At 53.9% G+C, this 21,833-nt stretch overlaps 1 protein-coding gene and 1 long non-coding RNA gene across 3 annotated transcripts; one reads left to right on the forward strand and one right to left on the reverse strand.

Annotated features, from left to right (window-relative positions):
- Positions 1 to 779: 779 nt before the first annotated feature.
- Positions 780 to 10,517, reverse strand: LOC142818816 (uncharacterized). 2 transcript variants are annotated; one of them, XR_012896464.2, is made up of 4 exons: positions 10,394 to 10,517; positions 9,408 to 9,532; positions 8,094 to 8,220; positions 780 to 917 (listed from the first exon to the last, which is right to left on the reverse strand). It is a non-coding gene; the product is annotated as an uncharacterized LOC142818816 (long non-coding RNA). The 2 variants fall into 2 exon arrangements; XR_012896463.2 differs by having other exon boundaries at positions 9,346 to 9,532.
- C17H20orf96 (chromosome 17 C20orf96 homolog) lies at positions 5,335 to 21,318 on the forward strand. Its single transcript, XM_075900879.2, has 11 exons — positions 5,335 to 5,448; positions 6,317 to 6,390; positions 6,781 to 6,907; positions 7,531 to 7,661; positions 8,086 to 8,244; positions 9,440 to 9,539; positions 10,689 to 10,846; positions 10,972 to 11,073; positions 12,320 to 12,406; positions 15,572 to 15,690; positions 20,353 to 21,318. The coding sequence occupies exons 1-11, from the start codon at positions 5,373 to 5,375 to the stop codon at positions 20,411 to 20,413; spliced, it is 1,194 nt and encodes a 397-aa protein (XP_075756994.2). The 5' UTR covers positions 5,335 to 5,372; the 3' UTR covers positions 20,414 to 21,318.
- Positions 21,319 to 21,833: the final 515 nt, after the last annotated feature.

Below are 21,833 nucleotides of genomic sequence, written 5' to 3' on the forward strand. Positions count from 1 at the left end.
CGCCAGCGCCCTGCCTGTGCTCACGCCAGTGACCGATCTGCCCGCCGACGCTCCTGCAGACACAGCCAGTGAGTTATTCTGGGGGCACGAAGCGTGCGAGCTCAGCCGGAAATCCTGGGTAAATACAGGAGGCGGCGCAGGGAGCAGAGAGGGTGTGAAAGTGATGTCAGAGCCACGCACTGAAATCCGGCTGAGTTATTTTTCTTCCTACTTTGCTTTTCTGAGACAAAGCCCAGGATGAAATGCTGCCCCAGCAAGCTTGGGTCGGAAAAGGGCACGGCAGCCAGCCTAAAAGGAAAGATCATCTCCTTGGAGGTTAGTCCGCGTGGGCAGCACAGGAAATGGCATCGTGGGAGGTCGAAGACATCAAAACAGAACAGCTGGCCTCGGGCTGAGAAGGTGTGTTTGTTTGTGAGAAAGTCTCCAGATCCCCAGAGACAGAGGGACCCTGTTGGGACCCCAAGGCAGAGAACGTCTCCCGATCTGGAGGGAGAGCGAGACCTGGATTCTCTGCTAACGATTCGTCTTCTGCATTCCCTCATCTCAGTCCCTGGCTCTCGGATTTCCCAGGACGGTGGCAGGGACACCGAGATCCCCCCTTGCAGCCCCAAACAAATCAGCAAGACATGGAAAATGCAAGCCTTCCTTCTGAGGTTTTTCTGATCACGCTCTCCTGCCCCAGCTTGGACCCGACATGCAGCAAGTCCTAGTGACGCCGGGTGCCTATTACGTGTCTGGATACATGTGTCCTTCAGAGGCAGGCCAGCCCCGGCAGACCTCCACAGGAAAGGAAATCAATCATTTGTCCAGAGATGGCTAGCTGGAAGAGAAGCGACCCAGGTGCATCGTTTGCCCTCTGACTTTGGCGTGCCTGTCCCGACCGCAGTGACATCACCAGAGACCCGAAAGGTGACTCCCTGCAAGGAGAAAGGATCCTCACAGCAGGCGCGTTGCCAATGTTAGGCACAAAGACAGCCACCCAATATTTTCCCAGCAGCCTTTAGACAAGGTGGAGCCCAAAGAACTCCTGCTACAGCACTGAGACAAGACCGGCCACCCAATCGGCCCTATGACGCCTTTATCAGGGCACAGTTGAAAGAAGCAATTTCCTGCCCCCTAAGGGTGTGTCTAAACTACATGGCTCCATCCATGGAGCCATGTAGATTAGGCTGATCGGCAAAGGGAAATGAAGCCGCGATTTAAATAATCGCGGCTTCATTTAAATTTAAATGGCTGCAGCGCTGAGCCGACAAACAGCTGATCAGCTGTTTGTCGGCTCAGCGCTGCAGCCATTTAAATTTAAATGAAGCCGCGATTATTTAAATCGCGGCTTCATTTCCCTTTGCCGAACAAACAAATTTACATGGCTCTGTCAAAGGAGCCATGTAGTTTAGACGTACCCCAACTGAGTTAAAGCGGTGCAATTTGTATGTAGATGCTCTTCAGTTGTTGCCAACCTTAAAAACTAGTCCATTTGGGGCTTGCCTACATGGCACCTGGCACTGAACAAAGTAAGTGGGTTACAATTCACACCATTACCAATTTCAGCAGAAGGCTGCGTGTGGACACCTGTTGGAGTAAGAGCACGTGTTCGTAAACTATAGATTTGAACTGAGGTGTGAATTGTCGCACTCCCATCTCTGTGTCCATTTTCCTTTATGTCTTTCTTTTTCTTTTCTGCATCTGAGGAAGTGAGCTGAAGCTTATGAAAGCGTATGCCCTCAAATCCTTAAACATTCGGTAAGTTTTTAAAGTGCCACCAGACTCCTTGTTTTTTGCTGAAACAGATTAACGCGGCTACCTCTCTGACACAACGCATTTTGTTAGTTCGGTGCTATTTATCACAAAGACAAGGTTTTATAGGGGTTGGCTTTTCCAATATAACCTGTTTGGATCTCATGTAAAGGTGCCCACACAGGGGTACATACTGGTTCAACTAAACTCATGCAGATTTGTGTGTAGACAAGCCAGGATGGGCAGGGATCGTGTCCCTAGCCTCAGTCAGAAGCTGGGAATGTATTAAAGGTTAAAGTATTAACCTGGGAAGGCTAAAGTATTGGGTGAGGTTCTCTGTCATAGGTAAGAGGACAGACTCGATAATCATGATCCTTTTGGGCCTTAAAAACCCACGAATCCTCCAGTCGTAAACAAGCCGGACACTCAGGAACGGTTTGGGGGTCTCACAATGATCTAACATGACCCGTACACCCGCCTGTAGAAATGAATGGCTTTGCAACTACAGCACGGTATGTACAGGAGCGGTGAATGGGAGCAGCTCGCGGGTCTCCAAGCCCCATGGGTTTTTCCCAGCAGGAATCACTGCTGAGAATGGTGACACTGTATTGGCTTTGGGAAAACTCCCAGCACCCCCGGGAGCCAGCCACCCTCCTGGGCCCCCCCAGCACCCCAGAGAGGCAGACACCCTCCTGCTCCCCAGCACCCCAGAGAGGCAGACAGCCACTGTGCCCCCCAGCACTCCAGGGAGGCAGGCACCCCCCTGTGCCCCCCAGCACCCCAGAGAGGCAGGCACCCTCTGTGCCCTCAGCACCCCAGAGAGGCAGACACCCCCCTGTGCCTTCCAGCACCCCAGAGAGGCAGACACTCCTGGGCCCCCCCAGCACCCCAGAGAGGCAGACACCCCCTGTGCCCCCCCAATCACCCCAGAGAGGCAGATACCCCTCTGTGCCCCCCCAAGCACCCCAGAGAGGCAGACACCCCCCCAGACCCCCCAGCACCCCAGAGAGGCAGACACCCCCCCGGACCCCCCAGCACCCCAGAGAGGCAGATACCCCTCTGTGCCCCCCCAGCACCCCAGAGAGGCAGATACCCCTCTGTGCCCCCCAAGCACCCCAGAGAGGCAGACACCCCCTTGTGCCCCCCCCAATCACCCCAGAGAGGCAGATACCCCTCTGTGCCCCCCCAAGCACCCCAGAGAGGCAGACACCCCCCCAGACCCCGCAGCACCCCAGAGAGGCAGACACCCCCCCGGACCCCCCAGCACCCCAGAGAGGCAGATACCCCTCTGTGCCCCCCCAGCACCCCAGAGAGGCAGATACCCCTCTGTGCCCCCCCAAGCACCCCAGAGAGGCAGACATCCCCCCGGGCCCCCGCAGCACCCCAGAGAGGCAGACACCCCCCGTGTCCCCCCAGCACCCCAGAGAGGCAGACACCCTGTGTCCCCAGCACTCCAGAGAGGCAGACACCCCCCTGGGCCCCCCCAGCACCCCAGAGAGGCAGATACCCCCCGGGCTCCCCCAGCACCCCAGAGAGGCAGACACCCCCTGTACCCCCCAGCACCCCAGAGAGGCAGACACCCCCGTGCCCCCCCAGCACCCCAGAGAGGCAGATACCCCCCGGGCCCCCCCAGCACCCCAGAGAGGCAGATACCCCTCTGTGCCCCCCCAAGCACCCCAGAGAGGCAGACACCCCCCGGGCTCCCCCAGCACCCCAGAGAGGCAGATACCCCTCTGTGCCCCCCCAGCACCCCAGAGAGGCAGATACCCCTCTGTACCCCCCCAAGCAACCCAGAGAGGCAGACACACACCCCCCCCCCGAGCCTCTCCAGCACCCCAGAGAGGCAGACACCCCCCGGACCCCTCCAGCACCCCAGAGAGGCAGACACCCTTCTGTGCCCCCCCAGCACCCCAGAGAGGCAGACACCCCCCTGTGCCCCCCAGCACCCCAGAGAGGCAGACACCCCCGTGCCCCCCCAGCACCCCAGAGAGGCAGATACCCCCCCGGGCCCCCCCAGCACCCCAGAGAGGCAGATACCCCTCTGTGCCCCGCCAAGCACCCCAGAGAGGCAGACACCCCCCGGACCCCCCCAGCACCCCAGAGAGGCAGATACCCCTCTGTGCCCCCCCAAGCACCCCAGAGAGGCAGACACCCCCCCCGACCCCCCCCAGCACCCCAGAGAGGCAGACACCTCCGTGCCCCCCCAGCACCCCAGAGAGGCAGATACCCCCCCGGGCCCCCCCAGCACCCCAGAGAGGCAGATACCCCTCTGTGCCCCCCAAGCACCCCAGAGAGGCAGACACCCCTCTGGGCCCCCCCAGCACCCCAGAGAGGCAGATACCCCTCTGTGCCCTGCCAAGCACCCCAGAGAGGCAGACATCCCCCCGGACCCCCCCAGCACCCCAGAGAGGCAGATACCCCTCTGTGCCCCCCAGCACTCCAGAGAGGCAGACACCCCCCTGGGCCCCCCAGCACCCCAGAGAGGCAGACACCCCTCTGTGCCCCCCAGCACCCCAGAGATGCAGACACCCCCCTGGGCCCCCCCAGCACCCCAGGGAGGCAGACACCCCCGGGCCCCCCAGCACTCCAGGGAGGCAGACACCCCTGTGTCCCCCCAGCACCCCAGAGAGGCAGACACCCCCCGGGCCCCTCCAGCACCCCAGGGAGGCAGATACCCTCCTTTGCCCCCCCAGCACCCCAGAGAGGCAGACACCCCCCTGTGCCCCCAGCACCCCAGAGAGGCAGATACCCCCCGGACCCCCACAGCACCCCAGAGAGGCAGACACCCACTGTGCCCCCCAGCACCCCAGAGAGGCAGACACCCCTGTGCCCCCCAGAGAGGCAGGCACCCCCCTGTGCCCCCCAGCACCCCAGGGAGGCAGACACCCCTGTGCCCCCAGCACCCCAGAGAGGCAGACAACCCCCTGTGCCCCCAGCACCCCAGAGAGGCAGACACCCCCCGGACCCCCACAGCACCCCAGAGAGGCAGACACCCACTGTGCCCCCCAGCACCCCAGAGAGGCAGACACCCCCCTGTGCCCCCAGCACCCCAGAGAGGCAGACACCCCCCGGACCCCCCCAGCACCCCAGGGAGGCAGATACCCCTCTGTGCCCCCCCAGCACCCCAGGGAGGCAGACACCCCTGTGCCCCCCAGCACCCCAGAGAGGCAGACACCCACTGTGCCCCCCAGAGAGGCAGGCACCCCCCTGTGCCCCCCAGCACCCCAGGGAGGCAGACACCCCCGTGCCCCCAGCACCCCAGAGAGGCAGACACCCACTGTGCCCCCCAGAGAGGCAGGCACCCCCCTGTGCCCCCCAGCACCCCAGGGAGGCAGACACCCCCGTGCCCCCAGCAGTAGCTACGGGAACATTCACTGTCTATGGGGCTGTCCCGTCCAAGGCCAGCGCACGGGGCAGGGGGTTTCTGGAGCCCATGTCACCCCGCCCGGGGCTGCTGCAGCCTTTGGGGCCGGTCCCAGCTCTGCCGCGCTCGGCTCCGCGCGCTCAGGGCGGGCGCCGCTCGGGCGGTGCCGGCTGGGGCCGCCAGGGGGCGCTGCAGAGCACCGCGGCAGGGGAGGAGCGAGGGCGCCCCCGCCGCGCCCCCAGCCGGCTTCCGTACGCTGCCCCATCCCGTTGCCATGGAAACCCGCCGCGCCGAGCCGCAGAAGCCCCGAGGAGGAGCCAGCCGGGAGGGGCCTCCGGGGGCGAGGGCAGGCACGGAGGGGGCTGGGGGGAGGGTGTCGGGCTCGGGGGGGCTGGGGGCTGGGGGGAGGGTGGTTGGCTTGGGGGGTGGGGGAAGGGTGTCTGGCTCGGGGGGAGGCTGGGGGGGAGGGTGGTTGGCTCGGGGGGAGGCTGGGGGGGAGGGTGGTTGGCTCGGGGGGAGGCTGGGGGGGGAGGGTGGTTGGCTCGGGGGGAGGCTGGGGGGGAGGGTGGTTGGCTCGGGGGGAGGCTGGGGGGAGGGTGTCTGGCTCGGGGAGGCTGGGGGGAGGGTGGTTGGCTTGGGGGGTGGGGGAAGGGTGGCTGGCTCGGGGGGAGGCTGGGGGGGAGGGTGGTTGGCTTGGGGGGTGGGGGAAGGGTGGCTGGCTCGGGGGGAGGGTGTCTGGCTCGGGGAGGCTGGGGGGAGGGTGGTTGGCTTGGGGGGGTGGGGGAAGGGTGGCTGGCTCGGGGGGAGGGTGTCTGGCTCGGGGAGGCTGGGGGGAGGGTGGTTGGCTTGGGGGGTGGGGGAAGGGTGGCTGGCTGGGGGGGAGGGTGTCTGGCTCGGGGGGAGGCTGGGGGGAGGGTGTCTGGCTCGGGGGGGCTGGGGGGAGGGTGGTTGGCTTGGGGGGTGGGGGAAGGGTGGCTGGCTCGGGGGGAGGCTGTGGGGGAGGGTGGCTGGCTCCCTGGGCCTGGGAGTTTCCCCAAAGCCAATTCAGTGTCACCATTCTCGGAGTGACTCCTGCTGGGGAAAATATGCGGGGCCTGGAGACCCGCGAGCTGCTCACATTCAGCGCCCCAATACCTGGAGTTACTTCCCTGGGTCTGCAGTAATTATAAACTCCCTGTGGGTCGGCTACCTGGCTAGTGTCTCCCATGTTTCTTCCAGAGCCGCCCCCAGAGATGTTTGCAAATGTCCTGAACTCCCTGGCCCAAAACACAACTGATAAATGCGGAGCAGTAGTAAGTTACCCTAATGGCACTTTAACTGAACTCCTCTGGGGCCTGGTGCAGGAATGGATACCACGGTGAAGTGGGCTTTAGAAGTGCAGAGATAGACACTATCTAGAGCCTCTCCTCATGCTTCCTGTGGTGAAAGAAGTGAGGGGCTGGGAAGTGGATACCTGCGGTGTGATGTAAGCGCATGTTTGACTAGCTCTATCAGACTTGCTAGCAAACCATCACTCGTAGAAGGCCAGAAGCAAGCATTGTCCAAGTGTGCTCAGCTCTCTGGCACCATGGACAGTTTCCTAGACGCCCTTAAGCAATAGGATGGGGACGTTAGAATTGTAATGAAGACTGCCCATTGATCTACGACACCAGCATCTTGTTTTTGCCTTTTGCTGAGTTTAGGATTACAGCAAATGGCAGAGGGTAGAAGCAAAAAAGAAGAAACCTGCTTTGCCACCAATCACATCGCCGAGTGAGGACCGGAAAAGCGAAGGGAGCACCGCTAGCTGGCCGAAAAAAAAACAGTCAGGTAGGCAGAGACTCTATTTCTGTTCTGTATAGTGTGTCACTGTCCACCAGTGCCCCTTCCTGCCATCTCAGCAGTGCTTCCTGCTGGGAGACCTTGGGCACAGAGGAGCTGGGAGTCCCCCCCAAAGCCAGTAAAGTGTCACTGTTCTCTGCAGTGTCTCTTGCTGGGGAAGGCTGAGAATAAAGATGCCAGGTCTGGAGACCAGTGAGCTGCTCACATTCAGCGTTTCTTGTATTTACGTCCCCAGGAGCTGCAGTAATTATAAGGGGCTGGCATTCCTAAATGTCCCTCAGCCACACACATGAACATAAGAGCAGCCAGACTGGGTCAGACCAAAGGTCCATTTAGCCCAGTATCCTGTCTGCCAACAGTGGCCAATGCCAAGCGCCCCAGAAGGCGTGAACAGAGCAGAGAATCATTAAGTGATCCCTCTCCTGTCTCCTCCTCTGGGAAACATAGGCTAGGGACACAATTCCTGCCCATCCCGGCTAATAGCCATTGATGGACCTAGCCTCCGTGAATTTATCTAGTTCTTTCTTGAACCCATGGCAAGTGTGTTCAATTTCTGTCCTGTATTAAATCTGAATAGGACAATAAGTGCAGAGCATTTTCTCTTTTACCAGTTACATTCAGTCCCAGTTCATCCTTGCCTTTGAAGACAGCATCCTCTCTGAATACCAGATTTGTTCAACAGAAAACCTCAGCAAAGGAGACTGAGCTAACTAAAAGCGCGGAGAACATCAAAATTATTAAAGTACGTGAAGCAAATGTGCAGGGCTGTGATTTATAGGGTGGCTGGCGCAACTCACATCGTTATTCAGGTTTGTCCCAAGACAGAAAAAAAGCCTAGTGGACTGATAATCTCCCTTACCCTCATGCAAAGTGGATGTCAGATGCTGCTGTTCGGATTGGAGATGTGCGCCAGTTTTACACGTCCCTTGTGCTCTTGCAGATGATTCCACAAGGTGCTAAGCAATGGAGAATCAGGCCAGCGAGGAAGGTGGATGCAGGGATGTAATGTGGGAATTGGAGTGATGTAGCCAAAAGTTTTGGTTTTATGGGGTGGGTTTATGGTGCCGAGATAACTCAAGGTCAGTATTGTTTACCAGTGAACAGGAATGTCACTGGGATGGCAGGGGGAACGCATTTGTAAATCTTTCATTCATAAATTCTTTCAGAAACTTACCAAATCAAAGAGAAAGTCCCTAGATGAGCTGAAGCATCACAGCGCCACCCTTGTAGAGAGCAACAGGAAGCTGGCCCAGGACATTCAGGAGACAGACGCCACTACTGCCAAGCATGCCAGGGACCTGCTGCAGCAGTACGAGATGTTTGGGGTGAGGCTCAAGTGTGGCCAGTGTTGTCAGATGAGCAGAATCCCTATGGAATCCCAGCTCCTTCTAATCTCACCTGAGTAGTTTCAAACTCTTGGGTGGTAACTACACAGCTGGAGTTGTGACTGGGATGTCAACGTGTAGTCAACTAAATGATTAACCACATGCATTTCCCCCCACACACACCTTGCTGCCTCTGTATCAGAGGGGGAAGCAGGAGCTGGTGCTTAAAAGCGGGTTCCCCCCCAGCACCAGCTCTGTGGTGCCATCTGCCTCCACTCTCTGCTGCCTCTGTCAGCAGAGCGGGGGGCAGGGGAGGCTGCTTCACCTCCCACAGAGCAGCCTCTGTTCATGGAGAGCTCAGACCCTCACAGACAGAGGCTGCTGCCACTCCAGGCTGCTGCCTCTGTATCAGAGACAGCAGCATGGGGTAGCAGACAGCTGGTTTGCACAGTGAGCTGGTTTGCACTGGCTCCCCTCGCAGACCAGCTCCCATCTGGCACCCTGTGCTGCTGCCTCTATACAGCAGTGTAGAGTGCCAGGGGGCTCCACAGGAGTGGGGCCAGAGCGCACTGGCTGCCAGCCACACCCATGGGGACTATCAAATAGTTGTGTGATTGATAAGAATTCGTGCAGTTACACACTATTCAATTACCCAATATCTAACGTCACTAGTGGTAAGAGGGGACAGTCCTGGCCCCGAAGTGCCTCTGCAGCAGGCTCTTTTACACAGTTTGTATACCTCTGGGCTCTGCCCCACAGCAGCCAAAGATGCTCCAGCCACCTGCATCCTGCTGCCTCCTCTTTAAGTATCCCTTCTAGTGCAGATGTGGCCCTGGAATGTGTGGAGCAGCCACCAGCCATGCCCAGAAGCAATGCAGCTGCAAGATGTTCTGATGAGGAAGTGATAGTGTAGCAAGTGACAACTGTCACCCTCTCCTAGTAGCTTGAACATGTCCCCTCCATGCAGTGCGTGAACTCAACTGGCTCATGAGGTGGGAAACACAGAGTCGCTCCCAAGAGCAGCTCTCCTGTGCTTGCAGCTGTGCTGCCATGGCACCGTGGAGTTCACACCATCAGGCCATTAGTGAGATCAATAAATACCATGGTGAGAGGTGCATTAGGAGGCCTGCAGCTAGACACTTCACAGCCGGCCAATAACATACAGCAGTCAGTGACTGTATCTCCCTCTCCACAGACAGTCATCTCGACCGTTCGGGACTCCAGTCAGAATCAAGTTGGCATAGCAAGAGCCGAACTCCAGGAAACCGAAAAAATGGTGGAAAAGAACCTGAAGAGTAAGAATGGGTAGTTTACATCAAGCTAATATGCAGTACATGCAACCCTACTGTCCTTCACTCCTCATTGCATTAGGTTACAAATGCCAGATTGTTGTTGCAAATGTCAAATATGGTTCCTAAAGAGAATCAGTTAGTTTTGGTGTCTGGGGACTGTCAGAGTTTCATCTGTAAACCTACTCCTCCTCTCCCCCTCCCCCTCCCATGGTCCACTTGGAACATTCCCAACCAGGTCTCAGGACTTCAGCTATGATCTGTCTCTGGCCAGGAACTTTTGTCCCACTCCCTTCTCACTGTGGTTCTAAGGCTGCACAGCTCCCTGCCTTACTCTGTGGTATTCCCAGCAGGCCAGGCCGCAGACAGCTGGGGCTTTGGCGTTGCGTTCTCTCCATGCGCTATGAACAGGATGTTGCCTGCAGTTACAAGTTACTATCCAGCTCCTCATAAACAAGCAGAGTGAACTAATTTACAGAGTAAACATCAAACCAATCGATAGACTTGAACTCACATTAAATGTTCCAGAGGTCATCCATTTGTCTTGTGATGTCCTTGTTAGTCAGAGGCTTTCCTAACTCCATAAGGGCTATGCCCCACTTGGAAAGAGGGTCAAGTCAGTTTTTAAAGTTTTTTTCATACCCAAATCCCCTTCTTTGTCTGATCTCTGGAAAATCTAGTTTGAACCAGTATGGGCAAGCCCCCCTGAGGTGAAAGTTTTGACAACAGGAGTGATTCATCTTAATCATCCCGCTCACCTCCATTCTTAATTCCTGGGAGAGCCAAAAGCAACCCCCTTCCCTACCAGAGTTGCCACGATTCCTGGCCCACAGTAATACACAAAGCAATCGTACACTTACCACAACATGGGTTACTGCATGCAGTTGCAAAATCTGTCACGGGGCAGACCGTCACATTCAGTGCTGGCCACTCTCAGAGACAAGGTAGTGGACTTGATGGCTCACGGGTCTGATTCAGGCTGGCAGTTACTGTGTTTCTGACCCTGGCCACTAGACCAATTAGTTAATCATTGTGAAGAGAATGCTCTATTTCAGAAGAACAAACGGTTCCTTGGCTTCACTGAACAAGAGACTCAGGAGAGAGGGAGTTTGGGAGCCTCTGTGGCTTAATTTTCTATGTTGGCCTTGTAATCAGAACTGAAACAACAGATGGATCACATGAACACCAAGATCCAAGTGCTCCAGGAAGAGCTCAATGTTTTGCGAACATACATGGACAAGGAATTCCCGGTGAAAGTCGTCCAGATAGCCTTTATCCTGCGCAAGGTCCGGAACCTGAAGGAAGAACAGCAGGTAAAGAGACTTCTCCTACCCTATGGTATTCCTGTGTGAAAAGAGAAGGGATGGGGATCAAGGCAGTCAGTGTCTCTGGCTTAATAATCCTGTGGTTCACTGCCACCCGTCCCTGTCATTCTCAGGATGAACTGGAAGAAATGGAAGAGCTGGCAAAAATAGGAATGCAGCAACTGGAAAAGAAGGTGCAAGATGAGAAGGAGAAGATATTACAGGCTGTTGCGGAGGTTAGTGGATTGTGTCTGTCCTTGCATGCTGGAAGATCAGAGAGAAAGATACAGGAGCACCCTGCCAAATAGACTACTTCAGAGAGCTGCCAGACAGAGCTATGGTTTCCAGATTTGGCCCACCAGTCACAGTGTGGCACAGAGGACACGCAGAGGTGCAGCAGTGCACTACTGACATGGTACAAGGAGGTTTTCTTCAGAGTAGCAGGGAGCTGTAGGTGAAGAGCTGTATTTTGCACTAATGATGCAAATGTAGCTTTGCATGGGTATTTGCATGCACAATTAGAGTGAATTAAATTGAAACAATATTATTATTTAGATAGATGTGTAAGTAGTCATTTGTGTGTGCAGTTACTGAGATGCCACACACATTTGCAGTAACTGCACGAGCACACTAAGCACACAAATACACACAACACTGAAAATATGAGCCCTGATTGTCCCTTCAGAAGATATAGGGAACTTCTAGTGTATAACTGCTGTTTGAGGTAATACTTAAAACTTCTGTGCAAACATTAAAGAACCCTCACCACAACCTGGCAAGGTGGAAAAGCAGCATTATTCCCATTTCACAGATGAATCTGTAAACAGAGGTGATGTGATGTGAGCAAGGGCCTGTAGCAAGTCTGTGTCAGCAGCTGGCATTAGAACACCAGTGTTCCTGACTCTCACTCCTATATTCAGCACAATGTGATCTCCTTGGGTAGTGAGGAATGGTCCCCAGAATTTGTCCCACCATGCAATCCTTAAAGGAGTTCCCCTCTTACGGCAAATACTACTGCATCAACCCTGCGTTCTGCAAGTGGCAGGGTTCATAGCTGTTGCTGTGGGTTATATTGTAGAAATAATTTACACCCAGTCAGCTGTAAAGTACAGAATCTCCATCCCTAGAGGTTTTTAAGTCTCGGCTTGACAGAGCCCTGGCTGGGATGGTTTAGTTGGGATTGGTCCTGCCTTGGGCAGGGGGCGGGACTTGACTCCTGAGGTCTCCCAGCCCTAGGATTCTATGAATCTACAGGGTTTCGAACAGCCAAACCCTGAGAGACAGCATCCCTTTTTCCTCCCACGGAAGCTGGGAGCCCGTTCTGCTGAGCCTATTCGTTCCAAGACAGCCATGGAAAACACTCATGTTTGTGATTGCTATGGCTTTCCCTGCCTATTTTCTGCTTCTCTTCTGGTCCAGATGCATTTTGGGATTTATTGTCTGGTCTTTACTTCAGCTGGTTTCCTTTCTCTGTCTGTGCAGGACAAGGGGTTTCTCTATAAGGCCGGGCTGCAGCAGATGGCTGTCAACAATCAGATCCTCAGGGATGAAATCCAAATGCAAAAGAAGGTGAGTAGGTTTGGGAGGAAGTAGCATGGAGCAGCAGGTGTGTGGGCCAAGTGAGTATTAACCCTTTTGTTGCTGATCCTGCAGTCCAATGGCTGTGCCATTCAGTTCCCAATGGAACCAGTGGACTCTTAGGGCATACCTAGAATGCTGAGGAAGGCAGCAAGTATTCCTGGCTCACTGCACTGTGGGAGATGCTCCAGCTCGGCTCCATTCTCACAAAGCAGATCTCCTGGCAATTCTTCTCTAGCTCCTCTGATGTTTGTAATTCCCAGTACCTTTGTGCTCTCTTTGGGTACATTTACACTGCAACACTAGAGTCACACTGAGGCTGTCCCGTCTGGTCCAGCCCGAGATTTTATGGCTACCATGATGACCCTAACACTATCCCAAGAAATAACTGTTCCAACGCATGTTGCTGGTCATACGCTTGATCTGGTCTCTTGGACTAGGAGTTCTTGGGATAAGGGATGTGGCTACACTCCCTTTGTCATGGGCTGATCACTACCTGGTCAAGTTTAGACTATCTGCTGATCTTCCCCTCCACAGAGGCGGGGGACCAATTAAGATGATCCGCCCTCAGAGTCTGATGGATCGGAGGGCTTCCTGAAGTCCCTGAGGGATTGTTCAGCCGTTATGGCAAATGGTCCTGTTGATGCCCTAGTCGATATATGGAACATCAAGGTAGCCCAGGCAGTTGACATGATTGTTCCTAGGCGCTCTCTTCGGGCTAGTCGAGCCAAGTTTGCTCCCTGGTTTTCTGGGGAGTTGATGGCAGCAAAACAGTCTGTGCGACGGCTAGAACGCCACTGGAGGAGAACTAGAGCTGAGTCCGATTGACTCTGGGTTAGAGCTCAATTGCAAGCTTACTCTGTGGCCGTGCTGACAGTGACAAAAAGTTACTTCTCCACCCGTATCACATCCGCACAATGCCGCCCAGCAGAACTATTCTGAGCGATGCTGGGCCTCTTACACTCTGGCACTCCTGACGAAACGGAGGAGCTCTTGGCTCCCCACTGTGATCTGTTCACGAAGCACTTTGCAGATAAGTTCGCTCACATCCAACCTGATTTGGATTTGGCTGCGAGTACGTGAAGCACAGAACGTGTTGAGCGCACCGCCCAGTCGTTTCTCTTTGGAACTGTTTCAAATGTTGCAGACTGAGGATGTGGACAAGGTGCTTGGAGGAGTGCGACCCACCACGTGCTCGCTCGACCCCTGCCCTTCATGGCTCATTAAATCTAGCTGGGAAAGGATGAGTGGCTGCGTCCAGGGGATTATTCATGTGTCTTTTAGATCCGGTATGGTTCCTGCCACCTTGAAAGAGGCAGTGATAAAACCACTACTTAAGAAGCCTTCCCTGGACCCACATGATTTGAATAACTATCAGCCAGTTGCTAATATTCCCTTCTTGGGCAAGGTACTCGAGCAGGCGGTGGCATTGCAACTCCAAGCGCTCTTGGAAGAAACATTATTTAGATCCATTTCAGTCTGGCTTTAGGCTGCGTTTTGGAATTGAAACTGTCCCGGTAGACGGCCTATGCTGGGAGATAGACGGGGGAGTGCATCCCTGTTGATTTTCTTGGACCTCTCAATGGCTTTTGATACCATCGACCACAGTATCCTTCTGGAGCGCCTGGCGGAGTTGGGTATTGGAGGCACTGTTCTGCAGTGGATCCATTCTTACCTGTTGGGACACTGTCAGAAGGTGGAGCTAGGGGGATGCTATTTGACCCCATGGTGATTGTGCTACGGGGTCCTGCAAAGTTCCATCTTGTGCCCTATGCTGTTTAACATCTACATACATGAAGCCGCTGGGAGAGGTCATAAGGAGTTTTGGAGGACGGTGCCATCAATATGCAGATGACACAGAACTCTATTTCCCTGTGACATCAGAACCAGGTGTGGTGGTGACTGATCTGAGGCGGTGATGGTTTGGATGAAGTCAAACAAGCTGAAGCTGAATCCAGATAAGACTGAGGTCCTGTGGATCAGGAGGCCATCTGTTTGGGAAAGTGGCGTGGTACCTATTCTAGACAGGGTTACTCTCCCCCTGAAAGAACAGGTACGCAGCTTAGGAGTCCTCCTGTACCATTTAACATTTGAGAACTGGATTTCTTCGGTGGCCAGGAGTGCTTTTGAGCAGCTTCATCTGATCTGCTCTGCCAGCTGAGACCCTTCCTGAACAAGCATGACTTGGCCACAGTGATTCATGCTCTTGTTACATCCCGATTGGATTATTGCAATGCGCTTTATGTGGGGCTGCCTCTAAAGAGCCTTCGGAAACTTCAACTGGACCAGAATGTGGCTGCTTGAGTTCTAACTAACACTTGTTACATGGAGCACGTTATGCCAGTGCTCCGGCAGCTGCACTGGCTTCCTGTATGTTTCCGGGCACAACTTAAGGTCTTGGTTATAACCTATAAAGCCCTAAACGGGTCCAGGGTATTTGAAGGGCTGTCTTCTCCCGTATGAACCTGCCAAGGGATTGAGATCAGCTGGAGAGGCTCCGCTCAGTGTTCTCCCACTTAAGGAGATAATATTAACATCTACGTGGAGCGGGGCCTTCTCAGCTTTTGCTCCCAGGCTGTGGAATTCTCTCCCCTGGGATATTCGCCTGGTGCCAACATTAACATTGCTTCAGCGTCAGGCTAAACCCTCCCTTTTTACTCATGCTTTTTATTGGTGTTTAAGTCTGCATGTGTGTTCCTCCTCTCGAGACGTTTTTAGCAGGTTTTATGTCCCTCTGGGGTCTCATGTTTTAATTGTTTAGGTATATTTGTATTGTGCGTTAAAACATTTTGTAAGCTGCCTCAAATATTTTAAATAGAAAGGTGGGGTAAAAATATTGTACATAAATAAATAATAAATAACACCACAGTCCGCGTCTACACAGAAAGCAGTTATTTTGAAATAGTGTCAAAATACTGTCAAGCTGGAGGACGTCTTACTCTGACTCCTGTAACCGTAGTGGTGCGAGGAGTAAGGGGAGTCGGAGGAAGCGTGCTCTGTTTCGAAATAAGTGCTGCGTAGACGCTCCCTATTTCGAAATAAGATACGCAATTGACATCGCTCAATTTGCGGAGCTGATTTCGAGTTGAGCCCTGCCGTGTGGATGCCCCCTTTGTGTGTTTGTAAAGAAAAGTCTGACAGGTTGACTTCTTTCAGATCATTCGCAGTCTGCTGGAAGAAATCACAGAGCTGCGAGCGAGCATTATGAGGCTTCGCTGGAGCGTGAGGGACCCCCGAGAGGTGATCTTCGCTGATGTCCTGCTCCGCAGGCCCAAGTAGGTCCTTGTGCCCGTGTCCTAAGCAATAGAGTTAATTGAAGAATGCGCCACAGGCCCTTCTGAAACCAGCTTCAGCGTGGCCTTTCATAGGTCACTCTCAGCTGGGTGCGTTGGGGAGCTAATCTCCACTCAGAATGTCTTTGTAGCGTGTATCAGGAGACTCAAGCCAGCTAGTTGCGCAGTCGTCAAAGGTAAACTATGCCCCTCGGCATAAAATGTCAACCTAATTGTAATATTGGCTCCAGTTGGGGAATGGTGGTGCCTGGCCTGATGGCCGAACACAGGGGCAGGAACTAGAAAGAGCTCGCCCTGGTTTGATTTATTGTCAACCTTGGGCGAGTCACTTTCCTTTACTGTTCCTCAGTTTCCCCACTAGGGTATTGTGAGGATTCATAAAGCTTGACAAGCCTCCTGTGATGCACAGTTAGGAAGTGCTCTGTTCTCGTCTTGCAGTTGTGAAAACTAAAGCTCCAAGGGGCCAACGGGCCTTCCCAAAAGACTCTCTGTATGCAGCGTATTCTTAGCTGGGGTGATCCCAAAAGACTTCTTTCAGAGCATGCAGTGCTCATTTATAGAGACTTTCCAATCAACCACAGTAAATGCTCCCCAAAAAACAAAACCAGTGGGTGGAAAAAGATGTCAGCCATTTTCCTACTATGTTTAAGAGTGGAGAGCTGCAAAAAAAGCCAAACCTCATTTCTCCCCTTTGCTTCCTTCCTATCTGTAATTCCCTGCTAGCTGATTGCTTTCCGTGTGTCGATGGAAATCCTGCCAGCTCCTTCATGGAAATCCTGGTTTTTAAATGCTGGGAACAATCAAAAAGGTTTGGCAAAGATTGTGGGCTCATAACATAAACCAAAGAGAGATGCACTAACCCACCCTGAAACTACTCACACCCATACCCACTGGGGTGCAGTTGGTCCAAAGAGCAACTGTGATAACACTGCAGATTGCACACCAAATACACAAAGCTTCACAATATCTGAAGGAAACTTAATGCAATTTAAAATAGAAACTTGATTAACAAGTGCCAAGTGACGTTACACCTGGCCATCAGCTTTGATCGGTTAGGGTATGTCTACACTGCCATCCTAGTTCGAACTAGGGTGGCTAATGTAGGCATTCGAAGTTGCAAATGAAGCCCGGGATTTAAATACCCCGGGCTTCATTTGCATCTTGCCAGGCGCCGCCATTTTTAAATCCCCGTTTGTGCGGACTCCATGCCCGTGGCTACACGCGGCACAGAGTAGGTAGTTTGAATTAGGCTCTCTAATTCGAACTACCTACTCCATGCCACGTGTAGCCGCGGGCATGGAGTCCGCACTAACAGAGATTTAAAAATGGCGGCGCCCGGCAAGATGCAAATGAAGACTGGGATATTTAAATCCCAGGCTTCATTTGCAACTTCGAATGCCTACATTAGCCACCCTAGTTTGTACTAGGGTGGCAGGGTAGACATACCCTTATTGACTTCAGGTGGGTTGTGTCTAGACTGGCCAGTTTTTCCGGAAAATCAGCCGCTTTTCCGGAAAAACTTGCCAGCTGTCAACACTGGCCACTTGAATTTCCGCAAAAGCACTGACGATCTCATGTAAGATTGTCAGTGCTTTTGCGGAAATACTATGCTGCTCCCGTTTGGGCAAAAGTCTTTTTCTGAAAAATTTTTGCGCAAAAGGGCCAGTGTAGACAGCAGAGATTTGTTTTCCGCAAAAAAAACTCCGATTGCAAAAATGGCGATCGGGGCTTTTTTGCAGAAAAGCGTGTCTAGATTGGCCACAGACGCTTTTCCGTAAAAAGTGCTTTTGCGGAAAAGCGTCCTGCCAATCTAGACAGGCTTTTCCGAAAATGCTTTTAACGGAAAACTTTTCCGTTAAAAGCATTTCCGGAAAATCATGCCAGTGGAGACGTAGCCTTAGGGTGTAAGCCAGGCCCACGTCTGGCTCAAAAAGGTGTGTATACAAAATGCATGTGCAATTGTATTCCGTGTGCCTGTGCATTTATAACAATTGTGTGTGCAAAGTGAATGTGTATATAATCTGCAAACTACCCTGATTTTTCACCTCTAGCTTCCCCATTTTTGCACATAAGGTAGTTTCATGGGCAAATTAGACCTGCAGTTTATCCATATTTTGCATACATAGATTGGTGACATGAACTGTATGAATACCAGGTCCTCCCTGATTTCCATAAGCCCAGGCCATGAGTCTGTGACAGAGCCAATAACAGGAACAGAGCTCCTGGCTCCAAGTCTGTGTTTCAACCACAAGACTATTGCTTGGCCTGGTCTAACTGCAGAAGTGTGGAGGCCCAATGTGTAGCCGCAGAAAAGCTTGCAAGATGTCAGGAAGTTGGGGAGAGTTGAACAGTCTCGTGATCTATCAATGTAACTTCATTGTTTCAGAGAACAGAAGGATTACAAGGAGCATTAATTAGTGCTGACGGATGGTGGAGATGGGGCGACTGCGTGTGACTGGGGAAAGGTTTCAAAATAGAAGAAAGGCCAAGTGGGAAAGTTTCTGTAGCATCATAAGTCAGGCATCTGGTGATTACAGAGCCCTGGCAGGCCGGCGCCTTTGCCAGGACCGTCACTGCCGTGTCCTCCACCGACATCCATCCGACAGTTCCCACTGGCCTCCCTCGCGCTTGTCACACGGCTTCACGGCATGCTCGTTTTCTCAGCTTATCCCAGTGCTTTCCAGACACTGAAGGGACAAAGTTGTGTTCAGCCCAGGGTGAGCTGAGGAGCGAACGGGGTGGAGATGCTCAGGCTCCCCTCCCTGTATCCAGAGCCGGATTAAGGCATGGGCTAGCTGGGCAGCTGCCCGGGGCGCGGCCTATGGGGGGTGCCTGATGGCAGCTGTAAGGGGCGATAGCTGCCATCAGGTGCCGCGTGCCCGGCTCCCGGATTGCGGGCTGCAGCAGCTCCCACGGCCACTCTGCAGCGGCAGCCCGGGGCGGGGGCCATGTTAAGTCCCGCAGAGCCAGCCAGCAGTGCCCTTCCCCCCGCAGCCACGGAGCCCTGCACAGCCAGGCTCAGCCATCACTGGGCGGCCCTGGGCTGCACGCCAGCAGCGGTAGCCGGCCTGGGTCGGGCACGTGCATCCTGCCACTGCCAGCTCCGCACGCCCTCCCCCACGCGCCAGGCAGGGGTGGGGCCGCGCATGCGCCCTCCCCCAACCCAGGGTGCAATTAAACTGTCTGCCCAGGGTGCCGGAATGGCTTGGTCCAGCCCTACCTGTACCAGGCCTGGAGTTTTGAAGGACATGAGCTCTGGGATGCCAGGGGGCGGGAGGGGATTCCTCCCTTTCCATACACATCTTTGTTTCATTGTTTGCTGCATGGCCAAAGCAGCAAAACCCATTTCTTCCCCTCCCCTCCCGTCCCTGCCTCACTTTGCCGAAATCCTGCAGGTCCCCCTTTTGCACAGAATGGGTACTGCAGCCTTGCCAGCAAGGAAGGGGCAAGATCGCTTGTTGTCAGAAGACTCTGCTAGTCCGGGCTCTGCGTATGATATTTGGCAAGCCACGAGGGGCCTGATTTCTCAGTGTGGCAAGTCTGTGGGCGCTGTGGCCTTCTGGAAATCGAGCAATTTATTTCTCTGTACTTCGGTTTCCCCTCTTTTTAAAAAATGTATCTTGTCTGAGTGCCATGGAGTGTAATTCACTGAGCTTTATCCCGCTGTTCCAGCAGCCCGGATTGAAGGTGTTGTGGGAGCAGAATTAATGAAGAATTTGATACACAAACTAGTGGTCAAATTTCAACTTGCTGCATTTCTCCCACTGTCTGCTGGCAAGTGGAGGTAGCTCATAAGCAGAGCTCCCTGTAAGCTTGGGAGGCCACCTAGAAGAGATTTAAATACTGCTTAGCTGATTAGGAGAGCACCCACAGCTCGCAGTGTTGTTTTACTGTGGTGCACAACTGCTCATGCCTGGATGTGCATAACAAATTTATTCCGCACATGGATGGAAAACATTCGAGGGAACACTGCTGCCGTGAAACGTTTTTCCTCTGTGTTTGTCTGTTGGGGCTGAGGGAGAGCCTCAGTTAAATACGCTATTTTGTTTTTGTAAACTCACTGCCGGACTGCTGGCCTCTGAGTCTGCAGAGAGACAGTGTTTCTAGCCCCTTTGGCACAGGGCTCGGGTAACCTGTACGGCAGTCTAGGCAACAGGGCTCAGGCTTTGATTTACAATGTGTGAGCTTCCCATGGGAAGGGTGGAGATGGCCAATCTGCTTGATGGCTGGAAGGGGCTCTTTGCAGTGAGTCAGGGCTAATGTAGAATGATGCCTGGGCAACGGTGCTGCGGGATGCGTAGCCTGCCTGGGCGCTGGCTCATGCTGAACTTGTGCCATGCACAAGAACCCGCTATGGCTTTGAGAGGCTGCTGTTCTATGAGCAGGCCTAGCGCTCTGGCCCTCCCCCGCCTCCCGCCCTCTAATAACAAAGAATTTATTGGACAAGGGATGTCCAGGCCTTTGAGCTATTGCTTTGGCTGCACAGTGAGTCTGAGAAGTTTCATGCATTTCTGGCCTTGATTGTACCAGGATTTCTCTTCCCTACCACCTCGCTCCAAAGATTCACTTGCTCTGAATTGGCCGAGTTGCTGCTTTGCTTGTGGCTTCACTTTCTCCCGATTGCTCTCTCCTCTCTCTGCTCAGATGCCTGCCGGACACAGAGATAGTTCTCAATATCCCCTTAGAGGAGGAGTTTTTCCTTTAGGCCCAGAAGCTCTGGATGGGCCAAGCACACAGACTGGGGAGAACATGGAACACAGCCGGACCAAGAACAGGAGGGGGAGCTGAACCACAAACCAACCCTCTCTTCGTGGACAAGTTCTCCAAACCCATCCCAGTTCTCCGAGAGTTCCGCTCTGTGCGGCGTCTGTTTGGCGAGGACAAACCAGCCACATCTCAGAAAGTGTGCAGGGATCGTTGTGAGCTTCGTGCTGGACCCAGAGTGGGGTGTTCTGGGGGAAAGCCACACCACTGCCATCTTGCTAGAAGGAATATGGTGCAAAATTCTATTAAAGCAGCCAGTCTTATCCAAGAGCATGGACCGCTGATGAGGGGTCAGTGTGGGGAGGGGCTGCTAACCAATCTCACATTATTGGTGTCAGCCAACTACCGATACACTGCCAGGCAGTTACCGTCGGGCAGATTCATTCTTGGTGTAATTCTACTGAAGCCCAGGGGAGTCTTGTCACAAATGAATTTAGCTAGGGAAGCTGCTTTGTACCAGTATTTGTATCAGTGTTTGGATTTTGAGGAGCTGGATCCTAGATCCAGAACAATGTCTTCAGTAATGGACCAGTGAGGAGCTGTCGCTGAGTGTGCTCCAGTAGCCGCCTGTCAGAACAATCGCAGCCCCATCAGCCAGAGCGGCGGTAAATTCAGGGGCACAGAATGGTGACAGTGGATCAGGATCCACCACTTACAGTGTTCTACACAAAGGCGTGCGGGTCCTAGCCGCAGGTGTCGCCTGCTCCGTGACAGTATTCCCTCGCCTTGGCTCTGCCAGCGGTCAGTCTGGGAAGTCTAGCACTTGGCGGATAACTGTGGAGCATGTTTAACCTGCAACGTTCAATCTGCATTTTGAAATAAAGATGAGAGGTCTTTCCTTTGTAAGCCAAGTTCCATCCTGTCAGAATCCGTCTCCAGACACCCGTTGTTATTTGCCACAGATACCAGCACGTTTTGCTTCAGCAGAATGCTTCACGCAGGGGTCTCAAAGTGCTCGCCAGACATGCGTAAACCTCCCAGCCGCGCTGACACAGAGCCAGACTAGCTGGCTGGATGCGCCTGCCCCCCTGCCTGCCTCGCTTCCCGGAATGCCATTGCATACGCACCTCGGAAAAGCTCGCTCCTGGCTGCGGGCGGGCGAGTAGCATTTGACAAGGCGAGGCCAGTGATACCGTCTCTTTCCCCTGAAGTGCTCTGTGATTGGTGGAGGAAAAGTGCTATAAAAGTGCAAAGTCGTAGCACGCTGAGTCCCGCTCCCTTACTTGGTGAAATAGCATCAGCTGTTGTAGTTCTCCGGGCTGCGGCTAGGGGGAGCGTGGCAGCAGCTCCGCAGATGGCTTAGAGCAGCGGGGTTCAAACTTTTTTCCTCGTGACCCAGTTGAAGAAAATCGTTGATGCCA

Source organism: Pelodiscus sinensis, chromosome 17, assembly GCF_052426305.1.
Source record: "Pelodiscus sinensis isolate ZL-2025 chromosome 17, ASM5242630v1, whole genome shotgun sequence".
NCBI lineage: Eukaryota > Metazoa > Chordata > Testudines > Trionychidae > Pelodiscus > Pelodiscus sinensis.